General features: G+C 41.9%; 1 protein-coding gene and 2 long non-coding RNA genes across 7 annotated transcripts in view; 1 reads left to right on the forward strand and 2 right to left on the reverse strand.

Moving 5' to 3' along the window:
• Positions 1–24,948, forward strand: part of DMXL1 (Dmx like 1) — a 152,884-nt gene that overhangs the window by 95,871 nt on the left and 32,065 nt on the right. For 3 of the 4 annotated variants that reach the window (XM_039544393.1, XM_039544391.1, XM_039544394.1), the window contains 7 exons: positions 573–825; positions 3,012–4,108; positions 4,413–4,604; positions 11,011–11,087; positions 11,266–11,393; positions 12,308–12,556; positions 13,003–13,116. In XM_039544393.1, coding sequence (XP_039400327.1) covers positions 573–825; positions 3,012–4,108; positions 4,413–4,604; positions 11,011–11,087; positions 11,266–11,393; positions 12,308–12,556; positions 13,003–13,116 — 2,110 coding nt within the window. The remainder of the gene's footprint in view (positions 1–572; positions 826–3,011; positions 4,109–4,412; positions 4,605–11,010; positions 11,088–11,265; positions 11,394–12,307; positions 12,557–13,002; positions 13,117–24,948) is intronic. The other variant, XM_039544392.1, reaches the window with a different exon arrangement.
• Positions 7,106–24,948, reverse strand: part of LOC120407982 — a 59,431-nt gene continuing 41,588 nt past the window's right edge. Inside the window, exons 5-7 of one of the 2 annotated variants that reach the window (XR_005600358.1) lie at positions 12,369–12,520; positions 8,158–8,522; positions 7,106–7,585 (exon numbers count right to left, since the gene is read on the reverse strand). This is a non-coding gene — a long non-coding RNA (uncharacterized LOC120407982). The remainder of the gene's footprint in view (positions 7,586–8,157; positions 8,523–12,368; positions 12,521–24,948) is intronic. The other variant, XR_005600357.1, reaches the window with a different exon arrangement.
• Positions 23,485–24,155, reverse strand: LOC120407983. Its single transcript, XR_005600359.1, has 3 exons — positions 24,090–24,155; positions 23,674–23,814; positions 23,485–23,579 (listed from the first exon to the last, which is right to left on the reverse strand). It is a non-coding gene; the product is annotated as an uncharacterized LOC120407983 (long non-coding RNA).

Consider the following 24,948-nt stretch of genomic DNA (forward strand, 5'->3'; position numbering starts at 1 on the left):
GTCTGGTTCCAGAGCAGAGAGATCCCTTTACCAGGAAAAAAGCCATCTGGCTGAATAGTTAGGAGGGAGGTTGGTGGAAAGTGAGGATATATCTAGTTTGTCTAGTATAGGTTAGTGGACAGCGTGGACAACTTGATGAATTGTTGTGTGCACATCTCACTGGCTAGCTGAATTCAGTCTCCTGTGAATCAAAAGTACAATGTCATGCCAAAATTCTGTAAATGCTGTTATGACAACATCGTGTCAAAAACAGTTTGTCCATTCAGCATCATGCTGGAAGATTGTATGGAGTGAATGTATGGAGGGTAAATTATATGCAGGAACTCTAAACCCTGCATACATTGCTGGGTGACACTTAGCTATTATCACATATTTGCAATTGCTGTCAGTGTGTTTGCAGAACTGAGCAAAAATTGACACTTTCAGTGAAACCATATTTCAGCAGGTTCATTTCACATTTTTGTCCTGTCATAAAATCGTGTATTCTTGCTGGTGGCCTTTTAACCTAAGGAGAAATGAATATTTAGTCTCTTAAAAAATGTGGTATGTTGTGGTTTTGTTTTTTCAATTAGGTCTGCCTTGAAAAATTGGGTGACATTCAGCTGGCTCTTGTTATATCAAGGCTTTATGAGTCCGAATTTGAAGTGTCTAGTATGTATAAATCCATACTGCAGAAGAGGATTTTGGGAAGTGCCTTTCCTGGTAAAGAGAACTCATCAAACATGCATTGTGACCCTTTTCTACGAAGTATGGCTTTTTGGATTTTGGAAGATTATAGCAGGGCTCTTGATACTCTAATTAAGCAACCTGCTGGAAATGAAGAAGGTAAGAGTCTAAATATGTTAGCTATGAAATTAGTTGCTAGTATTTCTGCACTTAAATTTAGTCCACAGTTTAAGGTCTGTTTTGACTTTAGTTGACTCCTGTAAAGCCAAAAAGACCACTTGATGCCTATTTTATTGCTTACCTTAATAAGTGGGGCGGAAAAAAGGCCTTGGCAGTTTAAATGTTTGTAAAAATATGTTGATGTATTGTTGACAACTATATACTGTAACCATAATGATGGGCATGAATGGGGAAAGAATGAATTTATTTACATTGTGAACATGTCAGCTCAAATCAGTGTAACTGGAATTAGTCCTGTGACAAACTACTCTTGAATTTTAAAGAAGCACCAAAGTCGTCTTGTTCAGCTATTTTTTGTAACAGCAATTATAAAATGAAAATAATCAAACTTAATTGCCCACTTCTTTGTGACCCAGGAACCATTTTCCTGATTGCTGCAGAGTAGAGCTCCAGAGACAAGATGATTCTTAGATTGTGTGGGTAGTCTTGTCTTTTCAGGAAATGTCTACCACAGGGACACGAAAATTGGGAAGTTATTGTTTGGTGTGGTGGACTCATATGGACTCCTCTGAGTGTCGCACGTACACTGTGTGCTAGCATTCATTGGTTTAAAAGATGGTTCAAACTAACTTCATACCTGTTAAATTTGTGGCCTTTTAAGTCCACCATGAACCAGCTCAAGGTTAGTTTAACAGCCCAAGTCACAAGGCTTTAGTGTAAGGAATTTCAAATGCACCAACACCCTAATGGTCACAGGACAATGTCTTGATCTCAACTATGCTGTTGAAAGCACCTTTTGAACTAATGATGATTTCATTTCATAAAGTACTGTATTTCAGGCTGTAGTGGCTGAGAAAACTGCATACCAAGTTTTACAAAGTGGTTTCCTAGTTTCTTCCTAAATTGCTGATGTAAATCCACCTTAATGAGGCAGTTATTCTATCATTTGCCAATATCCTTCTTCTTAGGTCCTTCTCTGTAGTGTTAAAAGAGCATGTGTTTCTACTTGGTGTAGACTTTGGAAGTTCTTTTGCCATTTTGTTTGACTCTCAATACATTCAGCTGCCTCTTAGAGGGCAGGTCTAAATGTCTAGTTGAATGTATTTTGTAATGTTGTAGTCTGACAGATCTGTGGTTAGGTCATGTCATGGCTTCTGCTATCCAAGACAGTAAGGCTTCGCTGGCCAGCATCAACTCTGTTCTAAGCTACGGGATGCCTTGCACATGCTATGTTCCCAGTATTCCAGTGGTATTGCATTCATGTTTAGACCCTATGGCTCATAAAATAACAGAGTAAAAATGGTCACTGGTCTCTGAAATTACTTTAGCACATTGGACTAAACACAGAATGGATATACCAGTGCAAATTTAATTTCTTCTAGTGTAATACTGCTATTAATATATATAATTTTGTATAATTTTTATATATTTGTACTTTTATATTTTATACATATTTATATAGAGAGATATATAAATATAAAAATAATGTAAACATTATCAATGTAATTGCTTCTTTGTGTACTATAGTTGTCATAAAACTGTTTAACAACTTGTTTTAAGATGTGCTTTTTGGAGTTGTCTTTCCTGTGAGGGACAGGATGGATGAAAAACCACATCTACTTTATTTTTTCAATTTAGATGTTAACATGATCTTTGGTAAGACATACTGGAAATTAAAGGTTACAGTTTAAATTGTTTGTTTGTTCTCACAGTACAAAGATTACACAGCTCAGACTGACAGTGGGCAGTGGAGGATGCTGTATGCTCTTATAGATGGTACAAAAGTCTAGGATTCAGAGTTCTAATTACTGCAGCCAAACTGATCTCACTGTATGAAAAAATGAGTTATATTCTCTCCAAACTATGGGCCAAATTCTGCTCTCATTCAAACTAGCACTGCTCTACCATTTGCTTCAACAGCAGTCAGCTCTGGCAATAAATATGTGTTGCTGTACTTTGTCCAAAACCAGTTATTGCTCTTTACTGCTAAAAATTGAAGTGATGGTGAAAAGGGAGAAACAGCAAAATTAAAAATACATATCTGTCCTATATTAATTATATTGGTCATATAGATTTCTAATTAGCTTATGAACTGGTAGAAGGTAAAGATTAAAATTCAATATGAATTATTCTTCTGTGTTGTGATTTTTCTCATTTCCTTACAGATGAAAATGGTGCTTCCCCAAGTTGTGACCCTTCAGTGTTCAACTTTTATAATTATCTAAGGACACATCCTCTCCTGCTGAGACGTCATTTTGGTTCTTCTGAAACATCTTCAACACGCATTTGCCTAACTGTAGAAAATGGACTGGCAGACAAAATAAATTTAAGTGAAAGAAGATTGTTTTTCACTACAGCACATGCACATTTAAAAGCTGGCTGTCCCATGTTGGCTCTAGAAGTGTTATCAAAAATGCCAAAAGTGGTCAAGAAGTCAAAGCCTTTTTGTTCAAATTCTAGTTTAATGGATACTAATAAAGATTTTTCACCTTCTTCACCAATAAGGTTAGAGACCAAGGAAGATAAAGTTTCCATTGTTGATTGGGAACAACCAGTACTAAATGGTTTGGGATCATCTTCAGATTGTTCATCAGACAAACAGTCAAGCTCTGCTCTTTCTTTTGATTGGAGTCAACCAAGTCTAGTACTCCAAGATGAACCGTTGGAGCTAAAGTGGGAAAGTGACAAAGATGAAGACAGTGAAGATTCTTCTCTTGTAATGAAAGAGCTGAAACCTTTGCAGAAGATGACAAGTGAAAAGCTAGATGAAACTAGTTCTAACTACTCAGAGTCTTTCAGTGCAGTTGATGAAAATTATCTTTTAAGTCCATCAGAAGATGTGATCTCAGCACAGTTGAAGTTTAGAGCATGCTTGAAGATTCTCACAGTAGAGCTTCGTACACTATCCACTGGTTATGAGGTAGATGGTGGGAAGCTGCGGTACCAGCTTTACCATTGGCTTGAAAGAGAAGTTGTAGCTCTTCAAAAAACCTGTGACTACAGTGCAGAAGTAGAGGAGGTTCAACCTAGAATTAGCGTGACTGTTGATGAAATTGCATTAAGTGAAAACACTGAAGAATTATCTGACCAATCAAAAGCCATGCTGCAGAGAGAGAATTTTCAGAAAAGGCGACAATGGCTTCTAAAATACCAGTCACTCCTGAGGATGTTTCTTAGTTACTGTATACTTCATGGATCTCATGGTGGAGGGTTGGCATCCGTGAGGATGGAACTGATTTTGCTTTTACAAGAATCTCAGCAGGTATGTGCTTTCATCCTGTTCCACAGGGTATGTTAAATACCATGTTAAGATATTAATTGTCTAAAAACATGCACAATAGTAAACTTTTTTCTCTTTCATTTTTAATTTTAAAGCATGGATAACTGTGCTATTACCTCTTATATCACAGTAATTTTGTAACATAAATTATGTAGGAATTCATGCAAATATAATTTACTCTTTCTAAATAATTTATCCTATCAATTGGATTTAAAGTTCTTAACTAGAACATGTTAACCTAGAAGTAAGAAGTTACAGCTGCTCAACTATAATTTTTTTTTTAAAGGAACAGTCAAAACAAACACTTCCTAGTCCTCTGCCAGAACAGAACTCTGTACCTCTCCTATTTGCCTGCACAGCCAGTGCCAAAACAGTGGTGGCCAGTCCATTACTGCATCTCAGCAACCTGACTCATGATATATTACATGCAGTAATAAACCTAGATTCGCCACCTCACCCAGATATCCAGAACAATAAGGTAAGTATTTTATTATAATAAGGTAAGCTTGTACATTTTGCACATTTATACAGTTTGCTTAAAGCTAACTAGCAGATTCTTTGACAGCTTGGAAACATTTTATGTCTATAACTAAAATTATAAATAAATAAATGTAGTGCATAGATATGTTGCCTATGCTCTGTACCTTTTGAATTAAAATTGCTAAATCACTGGAAATAAAATATTTCATTTTATTGATAGTGGGCAGCTACTGTGACGTATTGAGCGCCTCACTTACATGGGAGTTGAGGTAGATCAGCACCTCTCAGGATTGGGCCCTCGTGATGTCTGCAAAAGAGTATGACTTTTTGAAAGTGTTGTACAATACGCAGTTCTTCTTAGAGTACTTGCTCATGTAGATTCCATTCTAGGTGTGCGCGTGCCCACATGCACAGTCTTCAGAGATTTTTGCCTTAGTGGAATCCATAGGGTGGGCTGTGGCGCCCCGTTTACAGCACCTATGTGCTGGTGTATAGGCACTGCTGATCCTACGCCCTCTCAGTTCCTTCTTAAGGCCCGTGAAGTTTGGTCAGAGCAGCTTGTCTTGCAATCGCAGGAGCATTAGCAGTTCTTGAGCAGCCCATTATCTGTCTTCTTTGTGCTTAGTTAACCTTTACTGTTGGGTAGTTAGAGTCCCCGCAGGGACTTTGCCCCGGAGCAGGGCATGCTCCATTCCTACGGCTTCAAACCATGCTCATTAGGCAACAGGCCAATGCCTGTTAGTGACCCCCATGACACATCTCTGAAGTGCTTGGGGGAGTCCCATAGAAAGGACAAGTGCAGAATCTGTAAGAACTTTTGCCCTAGAACCCAAGAGGAGCGGCCTGAGGGCCCTTCTCATGGAGGCTATGCTTTGTCCTGTGTCAGAGCCCTCCCACTCAGATCCTACACCAATCACCTCAGCATTGGTGTGGAGCACACCGCCAGCACCGGGCTCCGCTCAGCACTGTTCCCCCTCACTGGTGCTGAAGAAGCAGCACAAAAAGAAAAGCCCCCCAGCACTGGAAAGGAAAGGGGCCTTGGGCAAAGGACCCATGTCAGGCCATGTGCCCGCCCCGGGGTTTCACGGGGGTACTACTGAGATTGGACCCCCCCAGGCCAGCCAGGGATCCATCTCCTACTCCCAGGCATAGCAGGGGCCCCAGCTTCTCCTAGGGCCCTCGTTGCCTGATGCAGCCCTGGCGGCTAAGGAACAAACAGGCCAGCCAGGTGCTGGACCCAGCTAAGGCCCCAACACCTAAGGGCAAGCTGATCATAGGACAACCCCATAGGGCAGTGGAGCACCCTTGGTTCCCAGACCACAGGCGTAGATCCCTGTCTCCATGGCCTAGAACCCTGGCACAGTATTCCCATCTCCGGCCAGAAGGCCCAGGTCCCCGATGCTGCGCTCTCCCCCTATGACACATGGGACACTGGATTCAAGGCTCCGGTCCCCGTACTACCAGTACCGACAAGCTTCCCGTCAAAGATCGCCACGGCGCAAGTCACCCTCGCCCAGATGGTCTCCCAGATGTTGGTCCCCACTGGGACGGGATCGCTCCCAGTCACGGGATTGGTCTCTGCCCCCCGTACTGCTCATTGGGCAGGCACTGATCCTCACCCTCATCTCGCCAGTTGCTGACCAGGGTCAGTTGGCAGACTCAGACCTCGAAGGCTCCACCCTAGTCACCGGAAGGACAGTGGTTGAACTCAGACCAGGAGTTCAGCCCTTCACCAAAGAGGGGTGATTTGCCACCAACCCACGAAGCTGGCACGGTGCCTGCAGCGACAGCATGGCAGCAGAGACGGTGCCCTGCTCAATGGCCGTACTAGAACCTGTGGTGGGGTTCCTGTAATGCCGGTCCTGTATTCCCATCAGTCTTCCCTGGCAGCCTTGGACAAACTGTCCCTGGCACAGTCAGCACCAAGGTCGGAATACAGTACCAAATCCGACATGGTGGCAGTGCATTGGACTCCAGCTCCTAAGAAGCAGTCCCTGGAGAAGGAAGGAGAACCCGCCCCTCCTCCGGCAGTGCACTTGTTGTCGTCATCTCCAGACAAAGCGGTGGTGAGTCCTTCCCAAATGGGCGGCCCCCCTTCTCCCCCCCTCCCCCAACAACTTCTGGGAGCACCAGGCCCTCCTTAAGAGGGTGGCTACCAACTTGAACTTACAAGTTGAGGAGGATGTGGAGGAATCTGATGACCTCTTTAATGTATATCCTCCTCCACCCCGGCCCGGGTCATGCTGCTCGTCCACCCAGGAGTCCTTAAGATTGCTAAATCGCTGTGGCATACCCCCTCTTCAATACCACCTACTTCTAAGAAGGCGGAAAAGAAGTACTACGTCCCTGCAAAAGGGTTCAAATATTTGTATGCACACCCTCCAGTGGCGTCACTGGTCATGTCTGCTGTTAATGAAAGGGAGAGGCATGGCCAATCAATGGCATGCCGAAATACAAAGACGCCAAGAGACTGGACTTATTTGGCAGAAAGATTTATTCAACAGCCAGCCTGCAATTTTGGGTATCTAACCACGAGGCTCTGTTAGGCTGGTACAATTTTAACCTGTGGAACTTCCGTGGCAAATTCAATGAGGCCCTCCCACAGGACTGAGCCCAGGAGTTCACCGCTTTGGTGGATGAAGGCACAGCAGTGGCAAGGAGGGCCCTTCAGATGGCCTGGGACGCAACTGACTCAACAGCCAGTGTGGTCGTCTCTGCGGTGGCCTTGAGGCACAGCTCCTGGTTGCAGTCCTCTGGGTTATCCCAGGAGATGCAGGCCACTATACAGGATCTCCCATTTTAGGGGACGGGGCTCTTCTCCGAGCTCACGGACTTGAGACTCGGTGGCATTAAAGATTCCCATGCCACTCTCCGCTCCTTGGGCCTCCATATTCCTTAGCAGGTCAGGAAGCCATTCTGCCCTCTGCTTCCTCCACCTCCACGTTCTAGGTCCTGGGGGACTCCCCGGCTGGGCACCTACTGGAAAAAGAATAGAGACAAGGGGTCTTCCCGTTAATCTGCTCACCCTGGCCCTTCCAGACACCAAGGAGGCCAGAAGCCGTCATTTTGAGGGTGCACTTGAGGACGACATCCCAGTCACCTCATAGGATCCACCCTTCCACTCTTTCCTCAACCATCTTCGCCCCTTCCGGTCAGCCTGGTCTTGGCTGACCTCAGACTGTTGGGTGCTCGAAGTAATATCCTCAAGTTACACTCTGCTCTGTTGTACACCTTCCCCCCACTGCTGTTAATTCACAGAGCCCTCATGAAGATCAAGCAGGACAGGGCGAAGGTGATCCTCATTGTACCGACTTGGCCATGCCAGCACTAGTTCAGCACGCTGCTGGACCTCTCGGTGGCTGCTCCGTTACAGCTTCCGCTCAGTCTGGACTTGATGTCACAAAACCATGGCAATCTTCTGCATCCGAACTGGCGCCGCTGCACCTGGCAGCTTGGCTGCTGCATGATTAAGTGCAGAGGTACAGGAATGCTTGGCCAGTGTCCAGAGGGTCCTGTTTGGCAGCAGAAAGCCCTCCACTAGAGCAACCTACCTGGCCAAATGGAAGTGGTTCACTTGTTGGATCTCGGATAAAGGCATTTGGCCCGAGTAGGCCTCGATGCAGATAATCTTGTACTGCCTGCATTCGCTGCTGCTACAATCGGGCACAGGTGCCACCTCAGGCGATTTGTGACCGCCCACTCAACCAGGGCACAAGCCTCTTTCGCAGCTTTCCTAGCCCAAGTGCCTATCCAGGACATCTGTAGGGCGGCCACCTGATAGTCTGGCCACACATTCACGTGCCATTATGCAATTACCCAGCAGGCCCTGGACGATGCTGGCTTCGGTAGAGCAGTACTGCAAGCCACTAGACGGTGAACTCGAAGCGCACCTCCATTGAAACTGCTTGTGAGTCACCTAGAATGGAATCGACATGAGCAAGCACTCGAAGAAAAAACGGTTTCCTACCTTTTGTAACTGTGTTGTTTTTCAAGATGTGTTGCTTATGTCCACTTCATTACGCCCCCTCCAACCCCTCTGTCGGAGTTGCCAGTAAGAAGGAACTGAGGGGGCATAGGGCTGGCAGTGCTTATATATCAGTGCATAGGCACGGCACTCAAGGGGGTGCCACAGCTGACCATACCAAGACCTCTAAGGCAAAAATCTCCAACTGTGCACGTGGGCGCGCACACCTACAATGGACTGGACATGAGCAACACACCTCAAAGAACATCTATGACATGAAGCAGTATATCTTTATGCAGCGATAAAATATTTCCCAGAAAACATTTTATTTTTCCTTGCAAGATTCCCTCCTTAGTTGCTTTTGAGTAAGAACTAAATTTAATACTTTCCAGGGTATTGGGCAGTGATTATCTAAGAAGCTTATGAGTGTTAAGCAGCAACTCCCATTTACTTTAAATGGGAACTAGGCACTTAAACCTCCTGGGCACCTTTGGAAAATCCCAGCCTCATATCTTAAAATTCTTATCCTATGGGATAATGTACAAGAAGTTTATATGAGGGATAGTATTTGTGTAACTTAATTAATTGATGGTTTTATGAAACAATACATTAAAAGGAAACCTTTTTTCTTCTCCTATCACTATAATTAATTTACTTTGAGACAGAATATAAAATGTGTGTGTACTAGGACAACAAATGAGCCTGTTCAATGCAATTCATAATAAACTGTGTGTATGTGGCTTAGAACTGCAGCAAAGATCAGTCCAAAAAACCTAAATGTCACTACAGTTCTTTATTCAAGAGCTTCAGTCTGAGGCAACTGTCAAGAGGCAGCATACTAACAAGCTTGATTGTAATTCTTTCCAGCTGATTGTGCAATATGCTTAATTGTAAAATGTTTTCCAAGCTGGCTCTTCTTAAAACTTGGTTCTGTGTTTACATACATGATTTTTGTAGAAGTACCATAAATATTAGAAACTGAAACTACTCTTGGCTAATAATGCATTTGGCAATGCAGTGGCTTTGCTTTTTTAATTTAGAACCAGGGCCGCCCAGAGGGGGGGCAAGTGGGGCAATTTGCCTCGGGCCCCACAGGGGCCCCCAGGAGAGGTTTTCGGGGGCCCTGGAGCGGGGTCCTTAACTCACTCCAGAGGCCCCGGAAAACTCTCACGGGGCCTGGGTCCCCGGAGCTTCTTCCACTCCGGGTCTTCAGTGGCGGGGGGTACTTCCGCTCCAGGGCAGAAGGACCCCCCACCACCGAATTACTGCTGGAGCGGGACCCGCCGCCGAAGTGCAGCCCGATCTTCAGCGGTAATTCGGCGGCGGGGGGTCCTTCCGTTCCGGGACCTGCCGCCGAAGGGCCCCGAAGACCCGCGGCAGGGACCCCCCCCCCGCCACTGAATTACCGCAGAAGACCCGGCTGCACTTCAGCAGCGGGTCCCACCTTGGCAATTCGGCAGCGGGGAGCCCCAGCCGCAGGTCTTCGGGGCCCTTCGGCGGTGGGTCCCGGAGCAGAAGGACCCCCCCCGCCGAATTACCGCCGAAGCGGGGGCCCCCCCGCCACCAAAGACCCCAGGCTCCCAGAATCCTCTGGGCGGCCCTGTTTAGAACTCAGTTCTACAAACACTTCAATGTATGTATAACTTGCTCATCTGTAAATAGAACAAGAGTACTTGTGGCACCTTAGAGACTAACAAATTTATTTGAGCATAAGCTTTCGTGGGCTACTGCCCACTTCATGTCATGCACCTGATGAAGTGGGCTGTAGCCCACGAAAGCTTATGCTCAAATAAATTTGTTAGTCTCTAAGGTGCCGCAAGTACTCTTATTCTTTCTGCGGATACAGACTAACACGGCTGCTACTCTGAAACTTGCTCATCTGTGTAGCCTCGTTGCTTTCAAATCTTGTATTTTCAGGATTGGACTTTCTCTCTAATTCACTGTGGATCCCCCTAGTCAGTATTGTGAATTAGCAAAATTCAGTTGTAATGGCATAGCTAAATTGCTTTCTGAACTGTTAGAAATATATCACCTGTTTCTGTTTAAATGTATTATATTAATAGTTGCTGCCAGATATAACTTAATTATTGGTCACTTTCTTGGCATAGAAGGTGACATAAACGCAATATGAGAGACTTCCATTTGGGACTAGGCATACAATTTTTGTCACATTCTTGGTGGCTTTGTCCTGCTGAAGTATTTTAATGAATGAGAGTTTTACATATCAGGGAGTAGCCATGTTAGTCTGTATCCACAAAAACGAGTCCAGTGGCACCTTAAAGACTAACAGATTTATTTGGGCATAAGCTTTCTTGGGTAAAAAACCCACTTTTTCAGATGCATGGGTTCAGAGTCCTTGTTGTTTTTGAGAGTTCTACAGTAATATATACAAATGTTCAATTTGTAGTGTAATCTGTACTGTAAATACTTTGTCTTCCAGATACATGTAATGCATACTTTAGCAGCATCACTTTCTGCCTGCATCTACCAGTGCCTTTGTGGTGGCCACAGCTACAGGTAAAGAACTATGGAACACAGCCAGGGCACTATCTCAATATACTAACAATTTAATATATAGACAGTGCACCTAAAAACTGTCTGTGTAGATCTGTCATATTGGGGGTATTGTGCATTAGCCAAATGTAAACAAATTGCAGTGTTTATGTAAACATAGCTTGCTGTTTCTTTTCCACAGTTCATTACAAGCAAACCAGTTCACTGGAACAGTATATCAGACACTGCTGCTTACCCAGCGACATACTCTAAGAACAACAAGCTTAGATGAAACTGTAACTCCCAATACATCTCCAGCTCAATGGCCAGGTACCTAGTAGTGAATTTCTCCCCGCAGCCCCACTTTCATCCTCTTTTACTTGCAGATATTTAACTACAGTTTGAGCTTTTAAACAAATACTAGGAAATTGTTAAAAAAAAATTGCATATCAGATAACATACTGCATACTAATCACTTGTTTATTTAACAGATTAAACATTCTTCAACATTGAAATTAAGATATAAACGGAATTATATATTGCTTTCTTGCACTAAAAATTGTGCATGTCTATAGGGATATGTATTTACATTATAGGTGGAGCTGATAGCCTCACTTGAAAATGAGACTGCTCAACAGCTCCTATTATAAAACCCTGTTTTCAGTTGCTTATAACTTAGCCAAACTTCAACCATTCAGGCTGAAACTGGCCATGCTGGATGTCCTTCTCATGCTGATTCTTTTGGAGGGGGGGCGATAGTTATAATTTAGAAATTTCCTACAAATATTCCATAGCTAACCCTTCACTGAATGAGGTAGGGAAGGGTCTTTTGGGGGGGGAGGGAAGGAGGAAGCATGCAATTATGTAACTAAAGATTTTAACATACTGTACAAGAGGGCTGAATAAAGGTTGCACGGGCAACCTGAATTTTGTCATTTCATAACTTTTGAATGCTTGACTCGAAAGTTGTAAAGTTCTTTTAACGTAGCTTTTTGCTTATGTTTGAGTAGATTATTGGACTACTGATTAATGACATGTTTAACACACAAACCTGTACAAGGGTACTAAAATGCAAAAGCTAAGTAAATTTTATTTCCTTCTGGAGTATTTTAATATAGGTAACTTTCATTAGTCTTTAATGTCTACGTTTTGTCCTCCAAATAAAGGATTCATACATTTGATTATATCATGCATCTTTGATTATAAACCAGATAGTATTTACCTCTATTATTTTTATATTTTAGGAATAACAGCTCTGATACGTCTTTTGAATTCCGCTGGTGAGGAAGCCCAGCCAGGACTCACCGTTTTACTTTGTGAAATTCTAACAGCAGTCTATCTTAGTCTCTTCATTCATGGTCTAGCAACTCATTCCAGCAGTGAATTGTATAGAATTATGGCCCATCCTTTTAACGACAAAATGTGGTCTGCTGTCTTTGGTGGAGGAGCTCATATTCCTAGCAGAGGAGAGATGCAACAGACAACAAAATCTGGTTAGCTTACACTTTTTTTTCTTTTTATCTACCTCTTTTAGGTTTTTTTTTTTTAATATTTCTGGAAAAAACTTCTTGATTACCACACAAAATAGCTTGTGTTGAGTAGAAATTCATTTTGTACCTTACTCTAGTTCATATGCAAAGCAATGTATTCAAAAGACAATACAGTAAATTGCTCTAACACTTAGTGGAGCAGTTGTTTTGTAGAATAGAATACGAGAGGGAAGTGAATGGTTATGAAATGCACTTCTGTGAATTTTTAATCCTATAAAAACAGATTTAGGGTTAATCTTCTATACTGCTTTTTCAGTTATGCCAGAGTGTAGAATATAGAATATTAAAAATGGTTCTTGCAGAGCTCAACTTTTGAGACTCTCCTGACACAATAGCCATATTTGTGTTCCTTTACTGCAAGTACAGTGTATGTTTTCTCTCTTTGGCAGGTAGGCACTTCTCTATGCCTAGCCCACACCAGGTAGTAGTGTTCTCTATGGAATGCGTGGGGTTTTCCAAATCCCTTACTGCCATCAGTACTCATAGTCCTACCAAACATGCAGGCAAGATATTACCTTTAGTATTTAGGTCTCTAAAACCAGTTTGCATATATAGAAATATAAAATCGGTAAAGAAAAATTTCTGATCGCAAGCCATGAGCTTGAATTTAAAAACTGATAAATTTTTTTGGTTTAATCCGCAATTGGATTACACTTCAAAAAATTGACATTTGTAGCATTTTTGCTATGCTTTAACTTAAACCAGTTTTAAATACAAAAATAACAAATTGCTCAGACCATGGTTTGGCATCATCAGAAGTGTTTCAAATCTTTGTTTATGGAGGCTGCTTGTTTTGCATCAAATGGATATATGGGTTATGATGAGTGTGGATTTCTAAGTGTTCATCCAAGACACCAAATGTGATATTTTCTCACTTTTTGGTATACTTAAAATATTTTAATAACTATAGAGAATCCTTTAGACTAGCAAACAAATAATGAAGATTGTAAATAAAAGAATTCTAAATTGTCCTGAGATCGATTGATTTCTTTTTTTAAAATTGTTAGTTTATTGATACAGAGCTTAGGATAATTGTAAACATGATATTCATGTAAATGCCTTGATAGAGAGAGATTTATCTAAATGTAAATATACATATTTTAGTGACTTACTACTGCAAAGGCTCTTGTCTAGTGATTTGGAAAAGTTTTATATTGCAGAAGTTACGAGGTTAAAAGTGTAGCACTTGGAGGGAAAGGCATTTTGATTAAGTCTTTAACTCCAGTGACTGACTGACATTTTGGAGAAAGCACGTTGAGCCTAACATACTGTCACTTCGACTAAGATGTGAGAGGTCAGTTACTCTGAAATCCTGAAAAAGTCTTGCAACGAAGTAGATACTCCTGACTCTCAAGTTGCAAAAACAAAAAATTCAGAAACTGTTCTGAAAAAAGGCATTTCTTGTACATAGTGATAATACAAAAAAAAGGCACAAGTCCAATTTCTAAAAATCCTTTGCAGATGACTGAAATACAACATGATTAAATAACAGTTGTGTGTAGGGGAAGAAGAAAACAAAGAAATCAAGCACAAAGTACTGCTAAAATGGGGGGGAGCCAAAAGGGAGATTTAGGGGGAAGCAATGTCTGAGTGGTGAATACTAGCTATCTCCATCATCTGACCTCTCCAGCATCCAGTGACATGTTAGTCAGACCACTTCATCCAGTCAGCACTGACTCCCATTCAGCTTTGCTTCTGGATTGTTCGGTAACTTTCAAGTATATTGTCCAATAATTATGCCTATCTTTTTTTTCTCATCACTTCCCTTTTTACATTTTATGTTAAGCTTTCACTCACAGATTGAAATTAAAGACAGTTTCTAGTATTAAAAAAAAAAAACTTTTCAGGTATGCATATAAACACTTCGTAATGGCATACTAGTTCAACAAATGAAATACCTGATAAACACTTGGGTTATTTTTCTGAAAGTGTTCTTTTTGAGAACCCTGTCAACATTTTCCTTCCCACAAATTGAGGATGTCAAAAGATAGTTGCTTATCTCATGGGGAGAGTTGCAGTAATGGGAGAACTCCATCTTTAAGGTTAGATGGTGTCCACATGAGCATCACTCATAATCAAACTTTAAGCTTCATCTTGGTTCCTCTGTGTCGTCCAGAGTTCATAAAGAAATCAGACTTCCAAGAAGACTTCTGATCCTCTGAGAAATGTGGAGTATGCATTTTTCCTTTGATATTTGTTCAAAAGTTTGTCTGACTTTGAGCATTTGTCTGAATGTGGATACTGAGCTCCCCATAACTTGAGTTCAATATTTTCCATGTCCAAAACATGTATTTTTATGGAATATACTTAAGCTGATGTGGGAAAAGTTTTTTCAAGTGTTCTTTAAGATCTCAGAGCTAGTGACAGAAATAAATGTGTAGTTTTAAATATCAGTTACATTTTAAAACAAATTTTAAAGTTTTTGTTCATTTTTGAAGAATAATAGTTCAAAATTCAGATTGCCTTGAAATAGTTTACACTCCAAGCACATAAAGCAGCATCCTCACACCACTTTAGGTGTTTTGAGTATCATGTCTCACAAAGGAAATAGACTCCTTAATTCCATTAAGTAAAGATAGAACATATTTTTCAAATATTATTATTTTTTGAGATGCATTTAATTTAAGTTTACATATCTTGGCATGTTTCCCTCCCCTGGGAATTGTTGTTTTGTGTATATAAAGCATTAGTCTTTCAGTTATCCTTCATGATAAAAGGGTAGGTGAAAAAATATGATACGTTTCCAGGACCATTTGGAGAGCTTCAGTCTAGTTTCCTGAATAATTTCTGATTGAATTATATGCAACTTACATAGAGAAATAATAATTTCTCCATAATAAAAGTTCTGCAGAATAATTTTGATACTTGCTTTTGTTTTATAACAGTTAGAAATCCATACTTCATTTCATGTGCTCAGTTGCTATAGAGTACTACTGTAACTGAAAAACCAAAGAATTTTCTCAAAAATCAAGCCTTTTGTCGGAATGATTTTTAACAATTCAGATATTCATTTTGGACTTCAGATAACAAGTAAAATTGCTTGTTGCGATTAATTTGTCTCCACAAACTAAGGAATGATAATGAAAATTTTGCTGTTTGCTGTCAGCATGATACAATTTGGATTGAACATTGAGTGCTAGTGAAATCCTGAGTAGCTTGAAATACGCTTGGTTCATAATTCTTTCTTTTATTGAACATTTTAAAAACATTTTAAAGACAGTTCTGTGATCCCAGATACCTGTCCATCTTGTCTTGTAGATTAAACGGAGCCACTTCACTATTATTCATCAGGGTTTACTTTTGCCATCAGTTCTCAAATGTTGTGATGTGCTAGAAAATGAACTAACAAACTTCAAAACCAGAAAACATTTTGAACATTAAAATGATTCCATTAGTTTATCTCTGAACCACAAAACATTGTTCTCAGAAAACTTTTCAAGAAACTGTTTGGAAAGTTAAGGGGTTGGAAAGGAATGTGAGTACCTCCTTTGCCCGTCTATGAGGAAAATGAAAAAAGTCGTCATCCTTTGTTGTGACTCTTTGCCTCCACAACCACAAGACTTCAGAGAACCGGGTCCCTCACCAAGCTGTTGCAACTCTGTGAGGAGTCCACACTGTAATGCCAGATTTGCCATCCTTTCAGACATAATGCATGTGTATGAAGCAAGTGCCCATGTGCACCAGCAGTACCAAAACCACCATCATGAAACGCTATCCAAATTTCTCATAAATTATTTTAATTGAACCCTGTGTTTCACCCCCATCCCCAAGTCTAAAGTGTTTAAGATCCTAGTATCTAAAATTCCCAGACCACTTTAAATACTGGGATTTTTAGCAACTTTAATTTTGTTGAGTCCAACCATATTGGTGGAGTTGGGTGGGAGGAGAGTGGAAGAATAGAGAAGAGTAGGAACTAAATGGGGAGGAGTGTCTGGCAGTAACTGAAGTCAGTTACCAGAACTTGGCGAGTACTGCATAAATGACCTGTAGTACCACGAGGCTGGGTTTGAGATGGACTGCTCAAGGTTTGACCATGATAGCAAACCCACGTTGATTGTCTACACAGTGTTAGTAAAACTGATCCTCATAATAAGATGAACATTATGTATGTGTATGGTTCCCAGCTTCCTCCTTGAGGTGAACTTGAGATTTCATAAGGATCAGTCTATTCATTTTTCCTCATGTTTCCTCTTCTAAGTCCCTCAAGCACTTCTTGGACATTGTGGCCATTATGTCCTACGTGCACAGAAACCAAGAGTTTGGGGAGAGGGTGGGGAAAGATATCTTCTGTCATACTCAAGTGGCTATGTACTTCCTTCATGTAAATATACTTTGCAGAAGGACTGTGAGTGGTGGGGACAAGAGGCTGCCTTCTGAAAGTCATACCTTATTCTGTCAGTCTCTGTGTCTTGGGCAGATGGGTTGTCTTCTGGATAGCAAACTGGTAATCAATGAACATTTTTTCTGTTTATTATGGGACCTATTACACCACATACCAGACAATGTCCTCTAAATTCCCGTGTAAATTATTCCCACTCTCGTTTGTGCTGGGTGTTGCCAGGCATAGCCCAGATTCCTGATGGGGGTGGGGTGGAGAGGGACTCCGTGGGAGCTGCTGAGGAAAGGAGAATTTTGGTTTTAATTTGTAAATTCACTTTTTACAAAAAAGATAACCAGTCTAAGGGTCCCAGCCAGGTGCTGTTCAATTTTATAGTCGTCTTGATTGTTTTGAGGGAATGGAGTCTTTGGCTAAAAAGCAGACTCTAGCAAGAAAGGGAAGTACTACAGGGAGTTGCTTAGTGACAGATAGGGTATGGGACTTCTTGAGTCAGAAAAAAGAGGAACAAAGGTCCAAATCAGCTGTTCGAGAGGTAAATTTACAAGTTAAGAGCAAAATCCTTCTTTTTTCCAGAAATAGTAGTAATTTTCGATGGTTGGTGTTCAGCCAGACAAGTATTCTGAGTCACCATTGATTTTTACACTGGGCAGCATGTTGCCAAACTGGAAACCGTCCCTGTACCAATTCATGGTACTCCGTTGTTGTTACATTTTTAGTGTAACTTCTGTACTGTAATCTAAAGTAGGACATCTGGATTCACAGACTGTTTTTTGTTGTTTTTTTATATCTGCTTCCTATTTTAAATTTGCTTTTAAAAAATATTGTAATTTTTTTTTACCTCCTTAAGAGTGCCATTTGCTAACTTGTCTCAGTGTTGTCAGTTTAATTTATTGGGAATGAAGATGCATTTTCTCACATTCTGAGTATAATAAAATTAAGTTCAAAACCACAATCTCAAATTTCTTTTAAATTGGCATACTTTGTCCTGTAGCTATCTATACACACTAAATTTGAGTTCACTATTAAAAGTAGCTAATTATTTAAGATCCTAAATGATATGTAATCAAGAGAGAGAAGATGGATGATGTATTATCTTTTATTGGACCAACTTCTATTGGTGAGAGAGACAAGCTTTCATAGCCTACCACATAAGGATTTAAAAAAAAAATTTATGAACTCAAAGGATTATCAGATGATTGTTTGAGAATGTACAAAAATAGGTCACACATGGTGTATGTCTCAAGTCACCTATATTTAGTTCAAAATCATTCTAAATTCAACTTTCTAAAGTATCAGATGAGTGACCAAGGGTTAGTTGGCAAAGTGCTAGAGAATGATTGAGGAAAATACCACCACAGATTATCAGAAATAGCAACTGATAATACAGCAATTGCTTTTTGAAATACTTTAAAAAAAAAACTTAGAAATTGATATTTATTTCTGTATCATAAAAGTTTTCTTTTTCTGCTTCATTTAAACATTGGAGTAAGTTTCATTTTTTGTGCTGAAGCTAAAATTACATTTAATGATGCACGTGCATGCTCTTTGAGTTGGCTGATAACCTTTAAACAACAAAATAGGAAACGTATTACAGCATATATATTTGCATCCTTAATGCAGGTAAGTGAATTCTAAATAGCATCCGTAAGGGGAAATATGTTTCTACTTAGCCACACTGTTCTATTGTAGCAATGTGGTGACAGAATATGCACAGTTCAAAAGTAGCTATCTTAGGTTCAACATGAAGTCTAGTCATCTGCTTGTAGTAGATGCTGGCTTAAGCATACATTACAGTTTAGTTTGTAAAGCATTTCAGAATAGAAACAACCCCTTCCTGTTTTCACATGATCATTAGATTCTGATGGTTTTCAGTGGGAACTTTCCATGCTTTGTTTTTTGCCTGAAGGTAAATTTCCTTTTTTGGAAGTGGGAGTAAAAAAAATCCCTTCAGCCACTTTGAATTTTGTAAGAGTTAAAAATTGTTCTCCTTTTTAAAAAAAACTAAACCACTGTTAAGAAAGGACTGTAGCAGAAAGTAGCTTAAGCTTGAAACTTAAGACAGACAGTACTCCTTGGAGGGCTTAGTGCCTTTTGATTGGCTTGGAAAACATCTAGTTTTCATTAACCAGTGTTACGAACATTTGAAAATGTAGAATAAAATTAAATGAAAATGCATAGTAGAAAATTCCTTGTCCCTAAATGAGCTCTGTTCATAATTATAAACATTTTTTCTTCAAGTGATTGCATATGTCCTTTGTACTAGGTGTATGTGTGTCTCATGCACTGGTGCCAGAGTTTTCCCTAGTGGTTCCCATACAGGCAGTTATACCTGCGCCCTCATGTCCCTTGTACCTTGAGCCAGCTGTACAAAGGATGAGGGCCCTGCCCATTCTTCAGTTTCTTCTTACTGTCGGTGGCCAGAACTTATTGTTGGCTCATTTCCTCTGAGAACTTGCCATTTATAGCTGTTAGATTGTGATACTCATTTTGGGTCCTTTGGGCCTCCTTTCTGTCTTGTCTTTTCTTCTATATAGTTTAATCTGATTGTTAGTGGACATTGGGCTCTGCCTGGTACTGGGGGAGCCTGTGCCAGGGCCCCTGGCATCAAGTCCTGCTCCAGGTGTCAAAAGTTCATGCCCATGAGCATCCCTCACTCTCTATTTTAAATGGTTGTGAAAAGGTCACATAAGAGACGAGTGAACAACTTGCCAGAGCTTCAAAACTAGAACTAGAAAGCAGAAAGAAAAGCACCTCAGGTCCATCCTCATAGAGGCCACTACTCACCTGGCATTGCTACTGCTTCAGTTGACTATAGGGAGTGCTCCCTTGGCCTTAACTGGGTAAAGAGACAAGAGGTGATAACCTTGCCAGGACATTCCTCAGAGGTACAGGTGCTTAGAGTGCTCTCTGCCTCCAAAGCCAAAGAGGAGGATGACTTCCATGTTGTCATAGTCCTCTGTGTGGGACTCCTCAGCTGCAGAGGCTAGCCACTCTGGTACTGAAGACAGAGCGCATCCTTAGACCTGCCACTCCACAGGGCTCCATCCTAGTGACTTGGTCAAGCCAGAACCTTTGACTCGGCTTTCCATTCCGGGACTGTTGAGGCCAACTACTTCCTTGGTGCCGACGCTGGAGCTGTCCACTTATGCGGCGCAAAGGCCTATTTCAGTACTGACCTCTCTGGAGGCATATGTAGCTGTAAAAGATCTGCTAAGGCTCTCAGTACCACCCTTGCCAATTACTCAGACTGACAGTACCTGTCCAAGCCTATTGCATGTGGTGTCTGTGGTGGTTTCCATGTTGGGATCTGGTTTGGCAGCTGGGATTTCAGGTCTGATAACACTCCAGGCAATCTAGATCTTGGCTCAGACAGCAATGGTAACAGTTCTCTCTCAATGCACAGTAACAATAGCTCAGAAGCCCCTGATGTTGCAGTCCCATGCCACAGGCCTGTCATAGATCACATTCTTGATCTCCTGCGAGGACATCTGGTACTGCTTCCCCTTGGCCTTCAGAGTATTTATACTCTTCCTCAGAATCTGAAGTGGAAACCCCACTTCAGAAATTGATTGCATCCCGAGGCATTGTTCCTGCTGTCATAGAAGTCATCCTGTAAGTGGATCGAAGGAATTGACTACCTGGTCTAGGCACAGTTGGTCTCTGATACCATACCAGCCCCATCATTGACCCTACTGGTTATCGTGGTGGGATATCTACAGTGTCTAGGTCCTCATCTCCATTAGTCCTTGAGAGGGGAAATACCAAAGAGTTGTTACCAGGCAACCACTACATCATGGAAACATATTGCCGAGGGGGAAAGTTTCTTCACGCAGTACTGACAGGCAACTCACTGTTCCTACAGAGCTCCTGGGGTACTGAGGATTGGGACCACCGATTCCTTGCTTTGGAAAGACCTTCTACACTGGCAGTTCAAGACCAGCTTCAAGAAGGTTCAAACCTGCTTCGTCTGAACACCTCATCCTTATCACTGGATGAGACCCTGGCACCAGCAGCATCTTCTCCAGTAATTGATGATTTTTAGTCCTATCAGGAGCTTCTGAAAAGGAGGGCTCTGTCTCTGGGAACTCAGAGTTTGAGGAGGAGAATTCCCACAAATTCAGACATTTTACACCCTGCTACAACAGGGAAAGTTGCTCTCCCTATAAATGAGGCAGTCATGCAACTTAGTAAAGCTTTTATGGCAAATCCCGTCATCTTTTGTGTTCCATGCATTTTGCCACCAGTACAAGAACCAAGTTCCATCACAAGACTATGAATGGTTTTATCAACACTGCACACCAAGCTTCCTGGTAGCAGTGACAATTAATGAACTACACTGCAAAGGCAGAGCAAAAGCGACACCAAGAAAGGGACACAAACTTGGATCTCTTTTTTTAGAAAATGTTTAGGCAGATGTGGGGTTACAGCTGCTTATAGAGAATTATCAAGTCCTCTTGGACCATTATTATTATTCCAGTTGGAATGCCATACCAAAATCCTTGACAAGTTACCAGATATTTCCGAGGGTGATTTCCAGTCTCTCCTAGTGGAAGGTTGTCTGGTAGCACTGGCCCCTTTGCAGGCCTCCCTGGATGTGATGAACTCAGCTGCTGCAGTTTGGGCAATGTCAGTAACCATTGTGGTGTTTGTCAAGGCTCCGGTCCCCAAGAATTCCTGTTCAAGTACAACAGACCATTGAAGACCTCACCTTCGAAGTCTGTACCTTTTATCTCCTTGAACAAGAGCACTAATATATTAAGACTCTAGGGCAGTGTTGAAATTCCTAGGTCTGTATATGCTAGCCCCCAAGATAATCAAGTTTCAACTTGTGTTTGTACCATGGCAGTAGAGCGACTGATGGGTACAGGCAAAAGCACAAACAGCAAAGGAGAAGGCCCCAGCTATCTGCCTGGAGTGCTTCTGCTAAGAAGCCCCACACCTCAAAGCAGTCCATTGGACTCCTCCTCTGGTCAGTATACCCAATCTTAGTGAAAATCTTCCCCTTTTTGGAAACAAGTTATCTTATTTCCATGTGTGGCAATACATCACCTCAGAAAAGTGGCTGCTAAGCACGGGGAATCAGGATGTACCCTATAGTTCCTGTCTTCACTTATCAGGGAACCATCTCCCAAGTCTGTAATAGGGTGGGAAGTGCAGAATCTACATTCCTTGGGAGCCATAGAAGAAGCGCCTGCTCAGTACTGGTACAGGATTCTACTTCCGCCGCCTCCTAATACCCAGAGCAAGAAGATAGTCTGAGGCCCATTTTGGATCTTCGGAATTTAAACAAGTACATAGAGAATCTATAGTACTATTATGGTTTCCTTTGCAACTATTATCTCTTTGCTAGACCCAGAAGACCCTGTTGCAACTATTATCTCTTTGCTAGAGCCAGAAGACCCTCAACTCAATGGCTGCATATTTCCATGTGGCAGTCCACCCGACCACAGGAAATTTCAAAGGTCCGTGGGAGGAGGAGACCACTTTCAGTTCATACCCTTCAGCCTGTCTTCCACACAAAGGGTTTTTACCAGATGCATGGCAGTGGTAGCAGCCTGCCACCACCACAGATGTTTGTACTGGGACGATTGGCTGGTTTGGGATCACTCCTGTCAACAGGTAGAGAAGTATTAATCGAACATTCTATTTATTTTCATGCTCTTAGCCTTGGAAGTGAACAAAGAGAAATCTATCAAACCCCTGAAGAGAATAAAATTTATTGGGGCAGTCCTGGGTTCGATTCTAGAGAAGACTCTTCTGCCAATACCAAGTCTTGTAGCTTTACAAGACACTTGTGTGTTCTCCAAGGGCCATGCTTGACCTCAGCGATGAATTGCTGCAGGTGCCTGGAGCATATGGCAAGTACATGTATATGACCCCTTCCCTCACCATGCCTGGCTACATATCAGAGGATTACAGAGGCTCAAGTCAATGTATCACCCTCAGATGCATCCCCTGGACTCACTAGAATGCATTCCATTCATCCCTGGATTGGTGGATGAACCAAGGCAATGTCTGTAGGGGTGCCTTGTTCTCCCAGTCTCTTCTCTGTATGACTTTGGTAACGGATGCTTTACATTGGGTGGGGAGTGCGTCTGGGAGACCAACATGCTCAGGGTTTGTGGTCCACTCAGGAGGCCAGGCTGCACATAAACATTTCAGAGTTTGGGGCATTGCCAGAGTATGCCACCATTTTCTACTTCATATGTACAGGGCAGGGCTATCCAAATACTTACCATCACCACCATAGTGGTGTTACACTTCAACAATCGGTGGGGTGCCAAATTGAACAGTCTGTGCCAGGAGGCAATCAGGCTTTGGAACTTCTGCATACAGAAATTCTCTGACTCCTAGCATCACACCTACCATGGGTTCAGAATGGATTAGTAGACTCCCTGAACAGGTCATTCCTCTGGGATTATGAAGGGTCTCTCAACATGACTGTACTAAAGTCAGTATTTCAAATAGGAGTACTTACTTGCAACCAGTCAGAACAGGGAATGTCCAATCTCTGTTCAAGAGTAAATCACAGCTCCGGGTTCATATCAGATAAATTTCTCTTCCCTGGGACAAGAACTTGCTCTTTGCTTTCCCTCTAGTGCTGCTGATTTCCAAGTCATTTTCAAGCTGAAGCCAGAATGAGGCAGAATAACAGTTGTAGGCTGGGCAAGGTAGTCTTGGTTCTCAGACCTGCTCACGTTGTCCATCAATCAAATCTTACCTCTGTTTTTAGTCAAAGACCTTACATCCTGGAGTCACAGGCAGGTATTGCATCTGAACCTTCAGTCACTACACCTCACAGCCCAGTTCCTCTGTGAGTAAACCCATGAGGGCACTCTGTTTCGAGGCAGTCCAGAACGTCCTACATAATAGTAGAAAACGCAACCAAAAGGGCTACTTAACTTAATAAGTGGAAACGTGGGTCTGGGGGTGTCATACACAGTCTACAAGTCAAATATTTTTGACTACTTCTTACACTTAGTTTGACATCACTTCAGCAACAAGAGTAAGGAAGCTATATGCTCTAATGACAGATCCTCGATATGCTTTTTTTAACAAGGACAAGATACACCATAGGCCATAGCCTAAACAAAAGTAGTATCTGATTTCCACCTCAGCCAATCAAAATATATTTACCAGTCTTCTTTCCAAAGCCATACACTGAGCACTCGTTCTTTATCCGGAATGAGCAAAACCTTTTTGGGTCCCTACTCAGCTGTCCGTCTCCTTTGTGGAATGAAAGACATCCTGCAACGGAACAACTGTCACTAGCTGTATTGTCATGTGCTACAGGGCATTGTGACACCAGAAAAACTGTTTTCACTTTCAGCTGAAGCATGCTCAGCCTCTATGGCGTTTGTGGGAAATACTCCTGTTGTGGACATCTGTAGAGTGGTAATGTGGTCTTCAGTCCACACCTTTTGCTAGACATTATGCGATTACTACCACATTGAGAGAAGATGCAAATGTGGGGAAAGCAGTTCTGCTGTCCCTCTTCTGGTGAGACTCCTACCTCCCCACCTCCATTGCAAACTGCTTAGAAGTCAGCCAACATAATGGATACGTGCAACCAGTTGAAAAAGAAAAAATGGTTATTCACCTTTTTATAACTGTTTTTCCTGGAAATATGTTGCATATGTCCATTACACAACCCACCCTCCTGCCCCAGTGCATCAGTCTATTTCCTGAGTCCAGTTCAAAGGAACTGAAAGGTGAGTGAGGTGGCTCCACCATTATACCCTCTGTTCAAAGCACAAGTAATACCAGAGAGCAGGTGTGGCTGCTGCTGGGGTACCATTATGGAAAACTATTTGGCATTGTACACGAGACATGCGCACACACACCTAGTATAATGAGCACGTGCAACACATCTCAATAAACAGTTATAAGAAGATGAGGAACCGTTTTCTTTCATCTGGGTTCTCTTATTCTTCTGATGGTTTCCTCTTTCCTTTGTTGCACAGAAGGTATGGTCAGACCTGTCAGAGTATGGCCA

Source organism: Mauremys reevesii, linkage group 6 (assembly GCF_016161935.1).
Source record: "Mauremys reevesii isolate NIE-2019 linkage group 6, ASM1616193v1, whole genome shotgun sequence".
In the NCBI taxonomy this organism is placed as follows: domain Eukaryota; kingdom Metazoa; phylum Chordata; order Testudines; family Geoemydidae; genus Mauremys; species Mauremys reevesii.